At 41.0% G+C, this 13,245-nt stretch overlaps 1 protein-coding gene and 2 long non-coding RNA genes across 4 annotated transcripts; 1 reads left to right on the top strand and 2 right to left on the bottom strand.

Moving 5' to 3' along the window:
* Positions 1-3,388: 3,388 nt before the first annotated feature.
* igbp1 (immunoglobulin (CD79A) binding protein 1) lies at positions 3,389-10,010 on the bottom strand. Of its 2 annotated transcripts, XM_061284213.1 has the most exons (3): positions 9,498-10,009; positions 8,220-8,549; positions 3,389-4,829 (listed from the first exon to the last, which is right to left on the bottom strand). In XM_061284213.1, exons 1-3 carry the CDS (start codon positions 9,972-9,974, stop codon positions 4,557-4,559), a joined length of 1,080 nt encoding a protein of 359 aa, XP_061140197.1. In that variant the 5' UTR covers positions 9,975-10,009; the 3' UTR covers positions 3,389-4,556. The 2 variants fall into 2 exon arrangements, with proteins under 2 accessions (XP_061140197.1, XP_061140205.1); XM_061284221.1 differs by lacking the exon at positions 8,220-8,549 and having other exon boundaries at positions 9,498-10,010.
* On the top strand, positions 7,302-9,052 carry LOC133157577 (uncharacterized). Its single transcript, XR_009715038.1, has 2 exons — positions 7,302-7,671; positions 8,827-9,052. It is a non-coding gene; the product is annotated as an uncharacterized LOC133157577 (long non-coding RNA).
* A 1,825-nt stretch (positions 10,011-11,835) lies between the features above and the next one.
* LOC133161245 (uncharacterized) lies at positions 11,836-12,843 on the bottom strand. The gene is made up of 3 exons (XR_009716032.1): positions 12,648-12,843; positions 12,054-12,268; positions 11,836-11,985 (listed from the first exon to the last, which is right to left on the bottom strand). It is a non-coding gene; the product is annotated as an uncharacterized LOC133161245 (long non-coding RNA).
* Positions 12,844-13,245: the final 402 nt, after the last annotated feature.

Genomic DNA, 13,245 nt, shown 5'->3' with positions numbered 1-13,245 from the left:
AGAACTACAGGCGAGAGGACGGAGGAGTGAAGCCGAAGCCGCCGGCGGCCATCTTACGTTGCCAATCATTTCGGCGGCCTAACAAATACATTAATTTCCCCGCGGTGTTTTCACGTTAGTTTTTGTCTCTATGGCGAAAATGACACCGTGTACAGTTGAAACGTAAGTCTGGGACAGTGACGTGCGGTGAGGTTCATGACTGGGGAAGCACTGACGCCCGCCCCCCAGTAAAATTTGTCCGGCACCTAACTGTGTCACAAAAAAGGTTGGTTGAACGCTGCTCTAGTGTCGCTTATTCATTATTTAATCTGAACTATTTTAATTAAAATCTCATATCAGCAGTCTTCACACATAAAACCACTCAATAAAGCACATGAAATCTATTTATTTTACAGTCAAACCTCGGTTTCCGAACGTCCAGGTTCTCGAACAAATCAAAATTTGAACAAAAAATTCGAGATTTTTTTGCTTGGGTTGTTGAACAAAATTCGGAGGTCAAACTTCGCGTGATGAGCCGGGAGGACCAGGGAAAACCCGACCGCGCGGCCCGGATGCCGACTGACTTCGTAGTTATTGTATTTTCGGTACTTTGAGGATTGAATTAACCCCTTATCATGCTTCTAAAGAAAGCAAGTGGGAGCAGTAAAGCCATCCTAAAACACAAAGACGCTCTTAAAGCAATGCGACAGTGAGCGCCCGGCCGGCGCGCTGTGGTTGCGCGATCGGACCAAATTAAGGTCCCTGCGCACTGAGGTCCACTTCATTTTTGGAAAGTACATCAGGACTTGTCTTGGAACGGACTAAATTTTTTTCCATTATTTGCAATGGGAAAAATAGATTCTGAAATCAACCGATTCGCTTCTCGAACCGCCTTCTGGAACGGATTGTGGTCGAAAACCGAGGTTCGACTGTATTTTTGCTATTCTTGTTAAAATCACACTTACACGTGAACTGGAAATGACAATAATAACACACAGTGAAAGCTAAATTGAGCAAATTGGCTATTTCAGAAGTGTGTGTCAAACTGGTAGCCCTTTGCCTTAATCAGTATCCAGGAAGTAGCTCTCGGTTTAAGAAAGGTTGGTGACCCCTGATCTAAAGAAACACAACATTACAGACAGATGACAAAAAACACAAGATATTATTTATATACACCTGTTTAACTACGGAAATCAATTTAGCCACAGTGTTTGAATACTTAAACAGCGACATAAAGACAGAGAGCAGTTCAGTCTAACTGCGTAGCCCAGGGGTGGCCAATAGGGGTGTAACGATTCATCGATACACATCGATTACCGTTTTTTTCCTTGTATAATGCGCAAAATTTAACTAATTTATTGTCCTAAAATCTGGGGTGCGCATTATACATGGGTACAACATTTTTTTTTTTTTTAAGAAAGTCATGGTACAACAAAACCAACAACAGGACTGACCGACAAAGACGTGGAACAAAAAGACAGGGTGACATTACCAAAGACAGGAACAGAAACCAAACAGACATCATGACATCATCCGACGGTGAGAGAGGGGCAGACAGGACTTAAATACAAAACACGTTACATTGATTGAGGTGACACAGGAAAAGAGGGGCGACGCGAACAGAAACTATGGCAACTTAGACACATAGGAAAACTGGGGACGAGACATGACAAATCTCCCTCGAAATAAAACTTGAAATCATCTTTCTTCTTGTTTGTTGTCAATCGCGCATCGCATTCAGCCATCCTGCCCAACACACTTACTCAGTAAAATTCATAATTGACGACACATCGTTTGATGCGATGGTGCAATCCTTTATGGTGTGTTATTGTCAAATATTGTTTGTTTTTAAATCTCCATCGCGGACCGGACGTCATACGGAGCCAGTATGACTGCGCATGCGCACTATGGATCCAATGCGCAGAACGGATGCGCAAGACACGTCAGCTATATAAAGAGCGAGAGTTGTTTTCTTCCTATTAGTTTCAATTCACAGTATAATTAGCAGTTTCAATCAGCAAATAACAAAATGCGTATTACAGGTAATATTTTATTTCACAACACTTTGCCTTGTGCCTTTCGTCTCTGCTGTTCACTTCAAACACGCTCCATACGACTGCAATGCTCTCGTATCAGACGCTTGCTCGATCACCTGGTCGTTTGCTGTCACAATGTACCCTACACAAATCCGAAACATTTGTTGCAACTCCGAGTCGCGACGAGGGGCAAGTTTTGGTTTCCAAGGGTGTTTTTATTCCTCTTCAACGTCTCTCCCATACAGAGCCACCTTTTTCACGTCCGCACGCCTTTTTCACATGTGCGCACTGAGCGCGGTGGTGCCTTTACGGGCAGTCGGAGAAATCAACGCCAACAAAAAAAAATTACATCCAGCCTAGTTAAGACCATACCAAAGACTATAAAAATGGGACCCATTGCCTCCCTGCGTGTGTGACGATCATTGGGACTTAAAAAAAATAAAATAAAAATTGGGTGCGTATTATACATGGGTACAGGCTTTTTCCCAGCATCAACATGCCATTTTTAGGGTGCGTATTATACATGGGGGCGCATTATACACGGAAAAAAACGGTAATCGATATAATGCTCTCCGATTTGTTGGCATTGATGCTAAACGTAAACATCGATCTATATCGCCTGTTTTTGACCTCGGACATTAGACGCGACTTTATTTTGAAATCCAGGTCATTGTTGCTTGCTTCCTCTTTCCGGGAGCAGTGTGCGGCGTGTTGTGTTGTGAGCAGAGCAGGCACGTGAAAGGGGAGCCGACAACTACACGGCTCCTGGGCTGGTGCTATGGCTAGTGTCCAAGAAGACGAGAAAATTCGCTCCCCTTTGGCCTTCAAGTCATTCGTTTGGAAGCACTTTGTAATTTCCCCAAATAAAGAGTTCGCAGTACCTTGATTTTGCGTATGAATTGTTATAAATCAGGATATTGTTCTGTATCGATCGTAGAGCACTATATCGTGATGTATCGTGAATGAATCACAGCAGGCTTTAAGATATCGGCAAATACTGTATTGAGGTTCTTTGTATCGATATATCGTATCGTGACAAAACCCGCGATTTACACCCCTAGTGGCCAACCAGTCAGAGACTAAGAGCCACATCCCAGTATTTAATTAAAAGGAAAATGACTTTATAATAAAAACAATTGAATTTGGTTTTCCCCTTTTCATGGCAGGGGAGGCACGTCCCAGACTCTGGGAGAAGCACAACACGCACATTTCATCAGTACAAAAAATATATAAATACATACATTTTTGATTTTCTCTATCTCTGAGTGCTAATCATATTGTCACGTCCATCAACAACGAAATAAAAGCAAAGCCCATTGGGAGAAATTCACTGCAAAATGTAACTCACAATATTGAGGTCCTAAACAATGAAGTTTGTTCTTTGATAGGCTTTATTACACAATAAAGGATTATAGCCTAAAACACGCATTTATGACAATTTTTCAGGGGGGGGTTCAATAACAGCGGCAATATAAAATGCCTGCTTAAGCTGCGAGAGGCCTATTGGTAATTTGCTTGCCCATTAATACAAACATCTGTACACAACCTGGTACACTAATGATTGTTGGGTTGGTATGCATTTCATACTGCGCTTGCATGAAAGGTATATTCCACAGGCTGTACTCTGTCAGCTTCATAGCTATTTGTCAAGATAAAATGCTTGAGCCACATTTTCACAATTACCTACAGTGGTCACTGACATGCACTACCATGAGTTGATTTTTGTGTGACAGAAGGCCAACTTATTGGAATTCAAATTTTACTTAAGTTGCCTTCACTTCTGAACATATAGAATATTTGGTGTTATTCATACACCATTAACAAGTTGTTACATTATTTCTTTGAACATTTATTGTCAAATTGGATCGTTAAATAGACTGATGTAATGTGTTAATCTTTCATATGACTTCACTTAACAAGATCACATTTTTTGCGCATGTCTGACGACAGTAGTGTTGCACACAAGAGCTGTGAAGCAATTCGGGTACATGATACACTGACTTGACTTTCTGCTCATTTCATTGCATTTTACAAAGTTGGACATACTGTATTTTCTCTGAAGCCAAAGATACAGTGAATGACACATAAAAAAAAAAAGCATTTTTATAAATGTTTGACAGATTCTTCTAACATAATTCAAATTGCCAAGTGAGGCACTTGGAAGTATTCTGGAGTTTTCACCCACATAATCTTAATGTTGTGAGAAAATGTTATGTAACAGCTGAATTTCTGCATTTCACTGAAGTGGTTGGTTTTTGTAGCAGTACTAATAAATGCATTTAAGCTGGATGCCACCTGATAAAAAAAAAATGAAAAAAAGTTAAGGACATACCAAAAATTTAACATAAGTAATTTAAATCAGAGTAAAAACAGAAATTACAACATGAGTAAATCAGCGTCACATCTATGAATTATCAAATTAAAGAAACAAGGTGCACAATATGTTTTGGTGATCGATAAATAGCAAAAGTTTTTTTTCTGGAAGTTTCTGAAGCATGTCCACAGAACAAGGCATGTTTAGGTAATTGGTGTTGGGACCAGTTAGCCCATGTTTTGGCGGTTGCCATAACCTCTGCGATGATCGTCTTTCCACTCATCCCACTTCCTGGCTTTCATCAGAGACTCATCATCATCATTTTCTGTCTGTTTCTCTTTTTCTTCTTCTTCACGCTCCTTTGCATCAGTGTCGTCCTCCGCCACACCCCTTCTGGGAACTCCCTGATCAGGCAGCACTCCGTGTTTCTTGTGCTGATCATACCAGTCATCCACTGTCATGGTGGGAAGGCTGGGGTAGCCAGCTCCAAACACCTGAGCCTGGGGAATAAACAAATATTATGAGCAGTGTTCCCTCTAAGCTGCGCAGCTGCGCAATTGCGCACTGCTCGCGAAGTCTCTGCGCACAAGAAACTCCACGCTGCACACAAAATAAAATTCAGCATACACTAATTGCTCAGTATCTAATGTTAGACGTAATCTAATCAAGTGGACGGATGATTTTCTTTGTGCCTTTTTGTCGTGTAAATCAGTGATTGACAGGTGACCAGCCAATATGATATGGTTCACTTACGCTAAATAGCCAATCATAGCATTGACAGTGCCTGAAAATGTGTCCTATCCATTCGTGCCGTGCAGGTTTGCTAGCTATCAACACTGCGGCGGAGTCATGAGATGCAAATGCTAAATTAGCTAACCCCTTATCATGGCAAAACGAACGAGCAGCGACGCATCCACTCTTCAGGCCAAAGAACTGTAAATAAGAGATGCCGCGGTTCTTTTAAGATGGAATGGTTGTCGGAGTGTGTGCAAATAAAAGAACAAACGGTGAAGCTGGATGTGATTTTCTCTTTTTTGAGAAACACATTTAGCAGAAATAACATTTGAAAGCTGTTGGAATTGTACAAAGACTCAAGATGGGCCAGGGGATCTCGCGGTACATTATTGTGGGAGAGCGCAAAAGACCGCCAGAAAAGGAACGAGGTGTCACACAAAACAAATTCCGACCCCGAGTATGTTAAAGTTCTTGTTGACAATAATTTATTTATTTATTTATTCGTTCAGTCATTCATTTATTTATTTAATCTGATGTTGCACACATGGGTCCACAGTGTGCACAGGGAGCGTGTGTGTTTGCACAGACACTTGAAAAATTAAAGGGAACATTGATTATGAGACGCGATTCAATCAGCAATAAGTTATTCTTTTATCACCCGCATCACAACATATGCGGTTAAAGCAGGGCTGTGGACTCGGTCAGATTTTTGCACCGAGTCCGGCCTCTTGGCCATGGGTCCGAGTCCGGCTTTCCATTTTTTCTGTTAATTCATGTGACTGCTTAGTCTTTATTCAAGGCTAATTTAGATCAAAATCTAAATAATTACAACAGTTTTGTGATGGCTTTGTCTTTATTAAACATATAAACGAATACAATAAACAGATACTTTTAAGTTTTAATCATTAATTACACCATTATAGCTCAGACATTTATCTAAACACAAATAATTAGTGACGACCCCTTATTTGGAAAGCGAAAAACCCATGTCGTATGGCGTCAGCACTATGTTGTTTTCAATAAAAACATGAAGAACTTACGTTTGAGTCAGTCAATTTTAATTTTTATAAAGGATTATTCTCATTTGATGCCATCCGCGTTCTGCGATTGAAGCGGGGTGCATTCAAAGACCAGTCGTACAGACGGAACACTCATTCACTTCACCAAAACGCAACAATATAATTACGTGAGCTCTTTGCATAAACCTCGATGCAAAGAAACTCCTCTCTTTTGGGTACAGGTTACAAGGAGTATATATTACAAAGGAGACTTTATACTTAATTGTGATCATCATTCATCCATCCATCCATTTTATTTTATTACTCAGGTATTTTCAAAGCAAATTAATATTGTTGCATTTATTAATTTGCTTTAACATGACAGCGCAATATAATTAAAAGCTGACACGATAGCAATGTCAAACGTGTTCATTTAAGAAAAAGCCACACACGTTTTGTGATCAAATCTTTCATAACGAGAATGATTTGAGTGAATTGATTTTACAATTTTTATCCCCCCACCCACCATCTGTCACTTTGCTTGGGACAAAAGGAGCCTTCAGAACTGAAATTTCGTCTCAATTATTCATTCAAATCAATTCACTCAAATCATTTTCGTTATGAAAGATTTGATCACAAAACGTTTCCGTCTGTACGACTTGTTTTTTAATGCGCCCCGCTTCAATGGCAGAACGCGGATGAATTTAAAGACATTAAATGAGAATAATCCATCCATTTTCTGAACCGCTTAGTCCCCACGGGGGTCACGGGCGCGCTGGAGCCTATCCCAGCCGTCATCGGGCAGTGGGTGGGGGACACCCTGAACCGGTTGCCAGTCAATCGCAGGGCACACAGAGACAAACAACCATTTGCACTCACACTCATACCTAGGGACAATTCGGAGTCTTCAATCGGCCTACCAAGCATGTTTTTGGGATGTGGGAGGAAACCGGAGTGCCCGGAGAGAACCCACACGGGCCCGGGGAGAACATGCAAACTCCACACAGGGAGGGCCGGAGGTGGAATTGAACCCGCACCCTCCTAACCCTCCTAAGGCGAACGTGCTACCCAGAATAATCCTTTATAAAAATTAAAATTGACTGACGCAAACGTGTGTTCATGTTTTTATTGAAAACAACATAGTGCTGACGCCGTACGACATCGGTTTTTCGCTATAATTCGGTATAATCCGACGTAGTCCAAACTCACCCAAAGTTAAGGTTTCATGGGAATAATATTGTCATAATCGTCTGGACCATATATGATAATTGTTTAATGGTAGTTATTGATAGATCTTGAAGATGTCAAGTTATAGGTGCATATAGCACGTTCATTGTAAGAGGGGAAGAGATGCTGTGTATTTTGGGCTAACTCAAATTCCGTAGTAGAAAAACCCCGGAAGTGGGATGGGCGCATTCTGTGTTGTTGTGGTACGCCCTGTGAACGCACTGTGAGTAAGGAATAAAGCGGTTATCATTCACGTCGTTGTCCGACCTATTCTTGCTATCTAAGAACCTGGAAAATAGTAACGATATGACATATATCACGGGTCATTACGACGAGTTTGGTGGAGTTTTTACTGCTTCTTCCAACTCCTACCGCGCTGACTGTAAGTAACCTGACACTCTCTGGCTGCGTCTTGCCTCTTTTTTTTTTATTGTCGGACTCGGTGGGCTCGGTCAAAATCCCCACTGAGTCCGAGTCCCCGAGTCCGAACCGAGTCCACAGCCCTGGGTTAAAGTTTAAAAAACTTAAAGTCCCAATGATCGTCACACACACATCTGGGTGTGGTGAAATTTGTCCTCTGTATTTAACCCATCCTCGTGTGATTTTGATCCATCCCCTGGGGGAGAGGGGAGCAGTGAGCAGCAGCGGTGCCGCGATCCGGAATCATTTGGTGATCTAACCCCCCAATTCCAACCCTTAATGCTGAGTGCCAAGTAGGGAGGCAATGGGTCCCATTTTTATAGTCTTTGGTTAGTGGACAATTCAGTGGCATCGGGTAATAAAAAGGGGAACACGTGCCAATTACACATCTTTAAATAGTGGGTCTTAAAAACAGGCGCAAACCATAACCTAATCTTGTTGTCTTTTCCCCAAAATTGCGTTCTACTACATTCAAATGTTAATTTGATTTGACACCATACCCAAACTAACCTGCATAGCATCCTTTGTGAGAATAAATGGTCTCATCGGAGGCCTGCTCAGTTTAGCAGGCTGTGCAGCACCAAGCTGCATCTGATCCATACTCTTCAATATTTCCATCTCCTGGTCTATGCTCTGTACTTCATCCAGGCACAGAATCACCCATTTCCGGACATTCAGCAAGTAAAAATCTCTGCTTGTTTCATCGTCGGCCTGTCCACTCTCCACGGATCTTCGCACATCTAACAGTCTGGCCTCCAGCTCCTTCTTCTGACTGTATCGCTCAATTTTAGCTTGTCTTTGTGCGGCCATGGCAACCAAGTTGAATGTGCTGGGCATAGGCTGGGAAAATACATTGCATAGTTTAAAAAGTTGATACAAATATTGATGAATATCAGAGTTACTAATTCATAAAAATAAAAGTACACAAATTATAGTTCATAATTGGAAACTCGCCCGTTACTAATCAACTCAATTGAAACGTGGCTTGGCAGAACACTGTGATGAATGAAAATTCCAATATATGACGATGTCGTCACAGACATTTATTTAGCCACCTTTCTCACTCACAGGCAGAACCGCAAAACAAGTAACACTTCTGTGTTTTGCTCCCCTTTAGGCTTCAAGTCATTCGTTTGGAAGCACTTTGGATTCCAAAGAAAAGATGGCTCAACGGACAAGACACGTGCAGTTTGTAAATTCTGCCATGTGGTGATCAAATATTCAGGGACCACAAATCTCGCCGCACATTTAAAGAAAAAACACGATATCAAAGTTCAATGTTAAAATAAGCACTTTGTATACTACAATACTCTTGTAATTTCCTAAATAAAGAGTTTGCAGTACCTTGTTGGTTTTGCATATAAATTGTTATAAATCAGGATATTGTTCTATATTTTTTATTAAAAAAATATATATATCGATCCTAAAGCACTATATCGTGAATGAATCGCAGCAGGCTTTAAGATGTCGGCAAATATCGTATCGTAGTTCTTTGTATCAATGTGATATCGTATCGTGTCAAAACCCGCGATTTACACCCCTAGTAATCACGGTAGTATAGTTGATTCACGGCTTGCCCTGAATGCCTCTCTAGTGACTGACCAATCACGGCCGTTCACGTCACCACAATAATGGTCGTGGGAGAGTTGCAGTTTGAAAAATAAGGCAAAATAACTATTCCCAAACTAAAACATGGGGGAGGTAGCAACTATCGTTGGCCAGACCCTCGAAGTACGCCTAATGAATAAGAGCCCAAACTATGGTAATAATGGTCAATGTGGCACTTACTGTGCAGGCAGAGGGAGCGTTCTTTGCTGCTTCGTCCGAAATTGGGCTTTCATTCACGGACTCCGGTAGATGAAAGTGAGATATGTTATAGTCTTTACATCTCTTCAGAAAATCCATAAAGTAAGCCCGGGCTGTTTGGACAATTTCCAATCGTTTGTCTCGACCTGTCAGCTTCATGGTCAGGGCGCCTAAGAGAGCGGGGCTCAGCAAATATTTGAGGTCCGCTGTGGCAATCTCGTCCAACTCTTCATTGAGACTGAACAAGTCCAGCTGAGAAGCCATACGGGATGTTTCTTCGAACAAACCTATGGCACGTTTGACTCGCACCTGAACACTGTTAGAAGCAAGGGGATCATTTGTGTTGTCTACCTCATCAAGAATCTTCCACCCACGGTCAAATAAATCCGATAATTTGGGAGCTTCGCCGCCTGAATGCGAATCGTGTTTTTCACTACCGCTTCTCTTGCATTCCGCCATGTTGCTACTATTTCCGGGATGTGTCTTCTTTGTGCTAATGAATGCGGGGATTGAAAATATATTACTGCCACCTATTGGTTTAAAACAGTGCTTCACAATCATTTTCTGTGATGCCTCCCCCTAGGTAGAAGAAAACATTTCGCCCCCCCCCCCCCGTTATTAACATTAAAGAAAACAAAAAAGAAAGATCTTACAATAAAGAATAACTTTCTTAATAACACTGTTTTCTAGTCTGTAACAGAACAGATTCAAATTAAAAAATAAATTCTAATTATTCAAACTATAAACATTCTTGACCAACTGCCATTTTATGGTGAAAAAAAATACAATCAAATAATAATAAACATACATAATATTAAATTAAATAACAGCAATAAATAATATTCAATTCAGAGTAATCAGCAACATTAACTCAGGAGCACACTGTAAAAAACATTTTAACCTACAAAACAAAAATGAATAAAACAATTTGTGCTGTTTTTTTTTAAATAAAAATGGGGCAACATGACAGAGACCATATCCACGGCTGCAGGTAGTTAGGATCAGCTCTTCTGCAATGGTGGGGTTTTTTTTTGCACTGAGCAATTTGGTATGCTGCTTTATATGATTCTTACAGTGCTTGCTGATTGACTGAAGTAGCATTCACAAAGTGGGATGCTTACAGTGCTTGCTGATTGACTGAAGTAGCATTCACAAAGTGGGATGATTGTTGGCAATATTCAGGATGATCTGGAGTATGTCTCACTTACAGAAAGGGTGAGATTTTTTTTCAAAGCATTTCATTGTCATTTCTAGCCTTACACAATATTGGTTTCCTGTTTGGGGACAAACTGTGGTGCACAGATCAGTGTCTGCCTTTCAATGACCCCGAGGAAGTCATCGACCTTGAGGCCATTTCTTAGTTGTTGCAGGATTGGTGTGAAGCGCAAGGTTGCATGGAGAACAATGGCTCTGTTGAGTAGAAGAATATTGCTTAAAAATAAATAAAATTAAAATGTATACTATAAATTGTGAAGGATTGAGATGGTGACGACAACTTCTCACATTTGACATTAGTTTTAATAACATGATATATCACGATGTATCATGCCACTGGAGTACACGCTGTAACTAACATTAGTGGATTATGAATTATGTGACCATGTGTGTTGAGGGCACTACAATGAAAGAGTAGCAGAAATCCTGGTGACAAACCTCTATGAAAATGATATAGCATCCTTTTCGTCCACCTGCAGTGGTCCTGTATAGCCGCAGTTTGATTTAATCTGTTAGAAATGATTCAAGATACAAGATTCAAGAGTTTTTTATTCGCCATGTTTGAGCGTGCCAAACAAGGAATTTGACTTCGGTAGAAACACACCCTCTGTTCAACAAATGAGCTGCTGCCTCCACCTTAAAATGCAAGACACATACAGTTGTGATCAAAATTGGCCCAATACTTGAAGGGCATTTAGCAGAATTTCATTTGGGGGCCTCCCTACCATCACCTCAGCACCAGATGCCTCATTATTCCATTGTTATGTGTCTAACGTACCCAAATCATTCACATTATTTGAAATTATCTCATATCATACAGGTGCCATTCTTGTTTTTAACCTCAAAGGGGTAACAAACTCATAAATATGCTCTCAGACGTGCCTTAGAACAGGGGTAAAAGGGGGGCCTGTGCTGATATAACAATTTCAGACAAAAGCATTGCTGTTCCACTTTATATAGACCGGAACGGAATGATTAAAATGTAAAAAGGGAGGATTTTTAAGCATGATATGTTAGACACACACCTATGAGCTATCATAAAACTTGTAATTGTCATCATTTTATCAATTGATTTGACCCACATGCAGAAAAAACAACTCACACGTCCAGAATGAGTGAATGTTTATTGGAAGAGCTGCGGTGGAGGTAGAGCGGCATGATCGAAGCCAGGAGCACGGAGCGGGGGCAGCAGTGGCGGAGCGTGAGGAGCTCAGCCAGAACTAGGTGGATCTTGGCGGTGATCAGTGGAGGGAGCCTACGAGCAGGATACACAAGACTTGGTCAGAGAATGAAGGTGGCTGTGGCGGAGATCTTACTGCAGACCAGAGGAACTGAAGAACGTGTCATTGATGAGCAGGAAGAGCGCTAGCTATGAGCGAGCTCAAGGAGCTAGAGGCACAATCGTGGAGGTGATCACACTGAAGGGACACTCAGGCGACGAGCAGTAGACAGCATGCTCCTTAAGAGCCCTTCTTTAACGAGCCTGATGAGCCGCACCTGGGCCCTCTGCACTCTGCCACTGTGCTTACGGTTGTTCCCTGTGGACAAAAGAAGTATGCTACCCCGAACCTTGACAGTAATTTGGTACCCATCATTTAAAAAAAAAAAAAAAACAGTCAAAATCTGCAAATGGCTCATTCCCAGACAAAGTCATTTACTAAATGTTGATTGCACAGTATGTAGACTCAGTTTTTATAATATATTTACTAAAGATGAATAATGGGTAGGAACTAGGAAGTAGAAACATGGTTGAGTGAATTTGAAAGTGAAAGAATCAAATGTGTTCCGCCCAACCACTTGTGGTCGAACCGGTCACAGAAGAAGTATTTTCTATTCTAACAAATTGTACATCCAAAACCTCAATAGATTTGAATGAGCTAGACATGAAAACGATAAAAGCTATAGCAAAGACTATACCTGGGCCACTCCCACACACACGCACAAACTTATGTGAGACGAGCATGGGAGGCGATTAGCTGTGTGATCGGTCGGTGCAAGTGCCGCCTGTTGCTGGGGACGATGCCCGGGGTGCCTCGGGATTGTGATTCCAACTCTCTCGAAATTGATTTAACTGTCACTGTTGTTTTCACTGTTATCACTAAATTTACTTGGCATTGCTGTAATCAAAACAAATGTATATCACTTGATATGCTAACTTCCAGTTTTATGCTGTATTCAAATCATATTCAAACGCCCAGTTTGTTATAGTTGTATGTATTCAAATCATGCTGTATTCAAAACATATTCTAACTTCCACCTAATTTGTTATTGCTGTATTCAAATCATGTTATCCTGGTCAAATTTCAGTTTTCTTTTGTTTCTTCTTTTTATTTACCGTTTTTTTCCATGTATAATGCGCCCCCATGTATAATACGCACCCTAAAAATGGCATGTCGATGCTGGAAAAAAGCCTGTACCCATGTATAATACGCACCCCAATTTCTTTTTAAAATTATTATTATTATTTTTTTTTAAGTTCCAATGATCGTCACACACGCATCTGGGTGTGGTGAAA

Source organism: Syngnathus typhle, linkage group LG1 (genome assembly GCF_033458585.1).
Source record: "Syngnathus typhle isolate RoL2023-S1 ecotype Sweden linkage group LG1, RoL_Styp_1.0, whole genome shotgun sequence".
NCBI lineage: Eukaryota > Metazoa > Chordata > Actinopteri > Syngnathiformes > Syngnathidae > Syngnathus > Syngnathus typhle.
The sequence above is the reverse complement of the archived record's forward strand: the minus strand, read 5'-3'. Positions and strand labels throughout refer to the sequence as shown.

What these genes read in the sequence shown, in the direction of transcription:
- igbp1 (XM_061284213.1), bottom strand. Translation starts at nt 9,974, where the DNA reads ATGGCGGAATGCAAGAGAAGCGGTAGTGAAAAACACGATTCGCATTCA. An exon ending in ACGCTCCCTCTGCCTGCACA is followed by an intron (nt 8,550 to 9,497) that starts GTAAGTGCCACA and finishes GTATTTTCCCAG; the next exon opens with CCTATGCCCAGCACATTCAA. An exon ending in TCACAAAGGATGCTATGCAG is followed by an intron (nt 4,830 to 8,219) that starts GTTAGTTTGGGT and finishes TTTATTCCCCAG; the next exon opens with GCTCAGGTGTTTGGAGCTGG.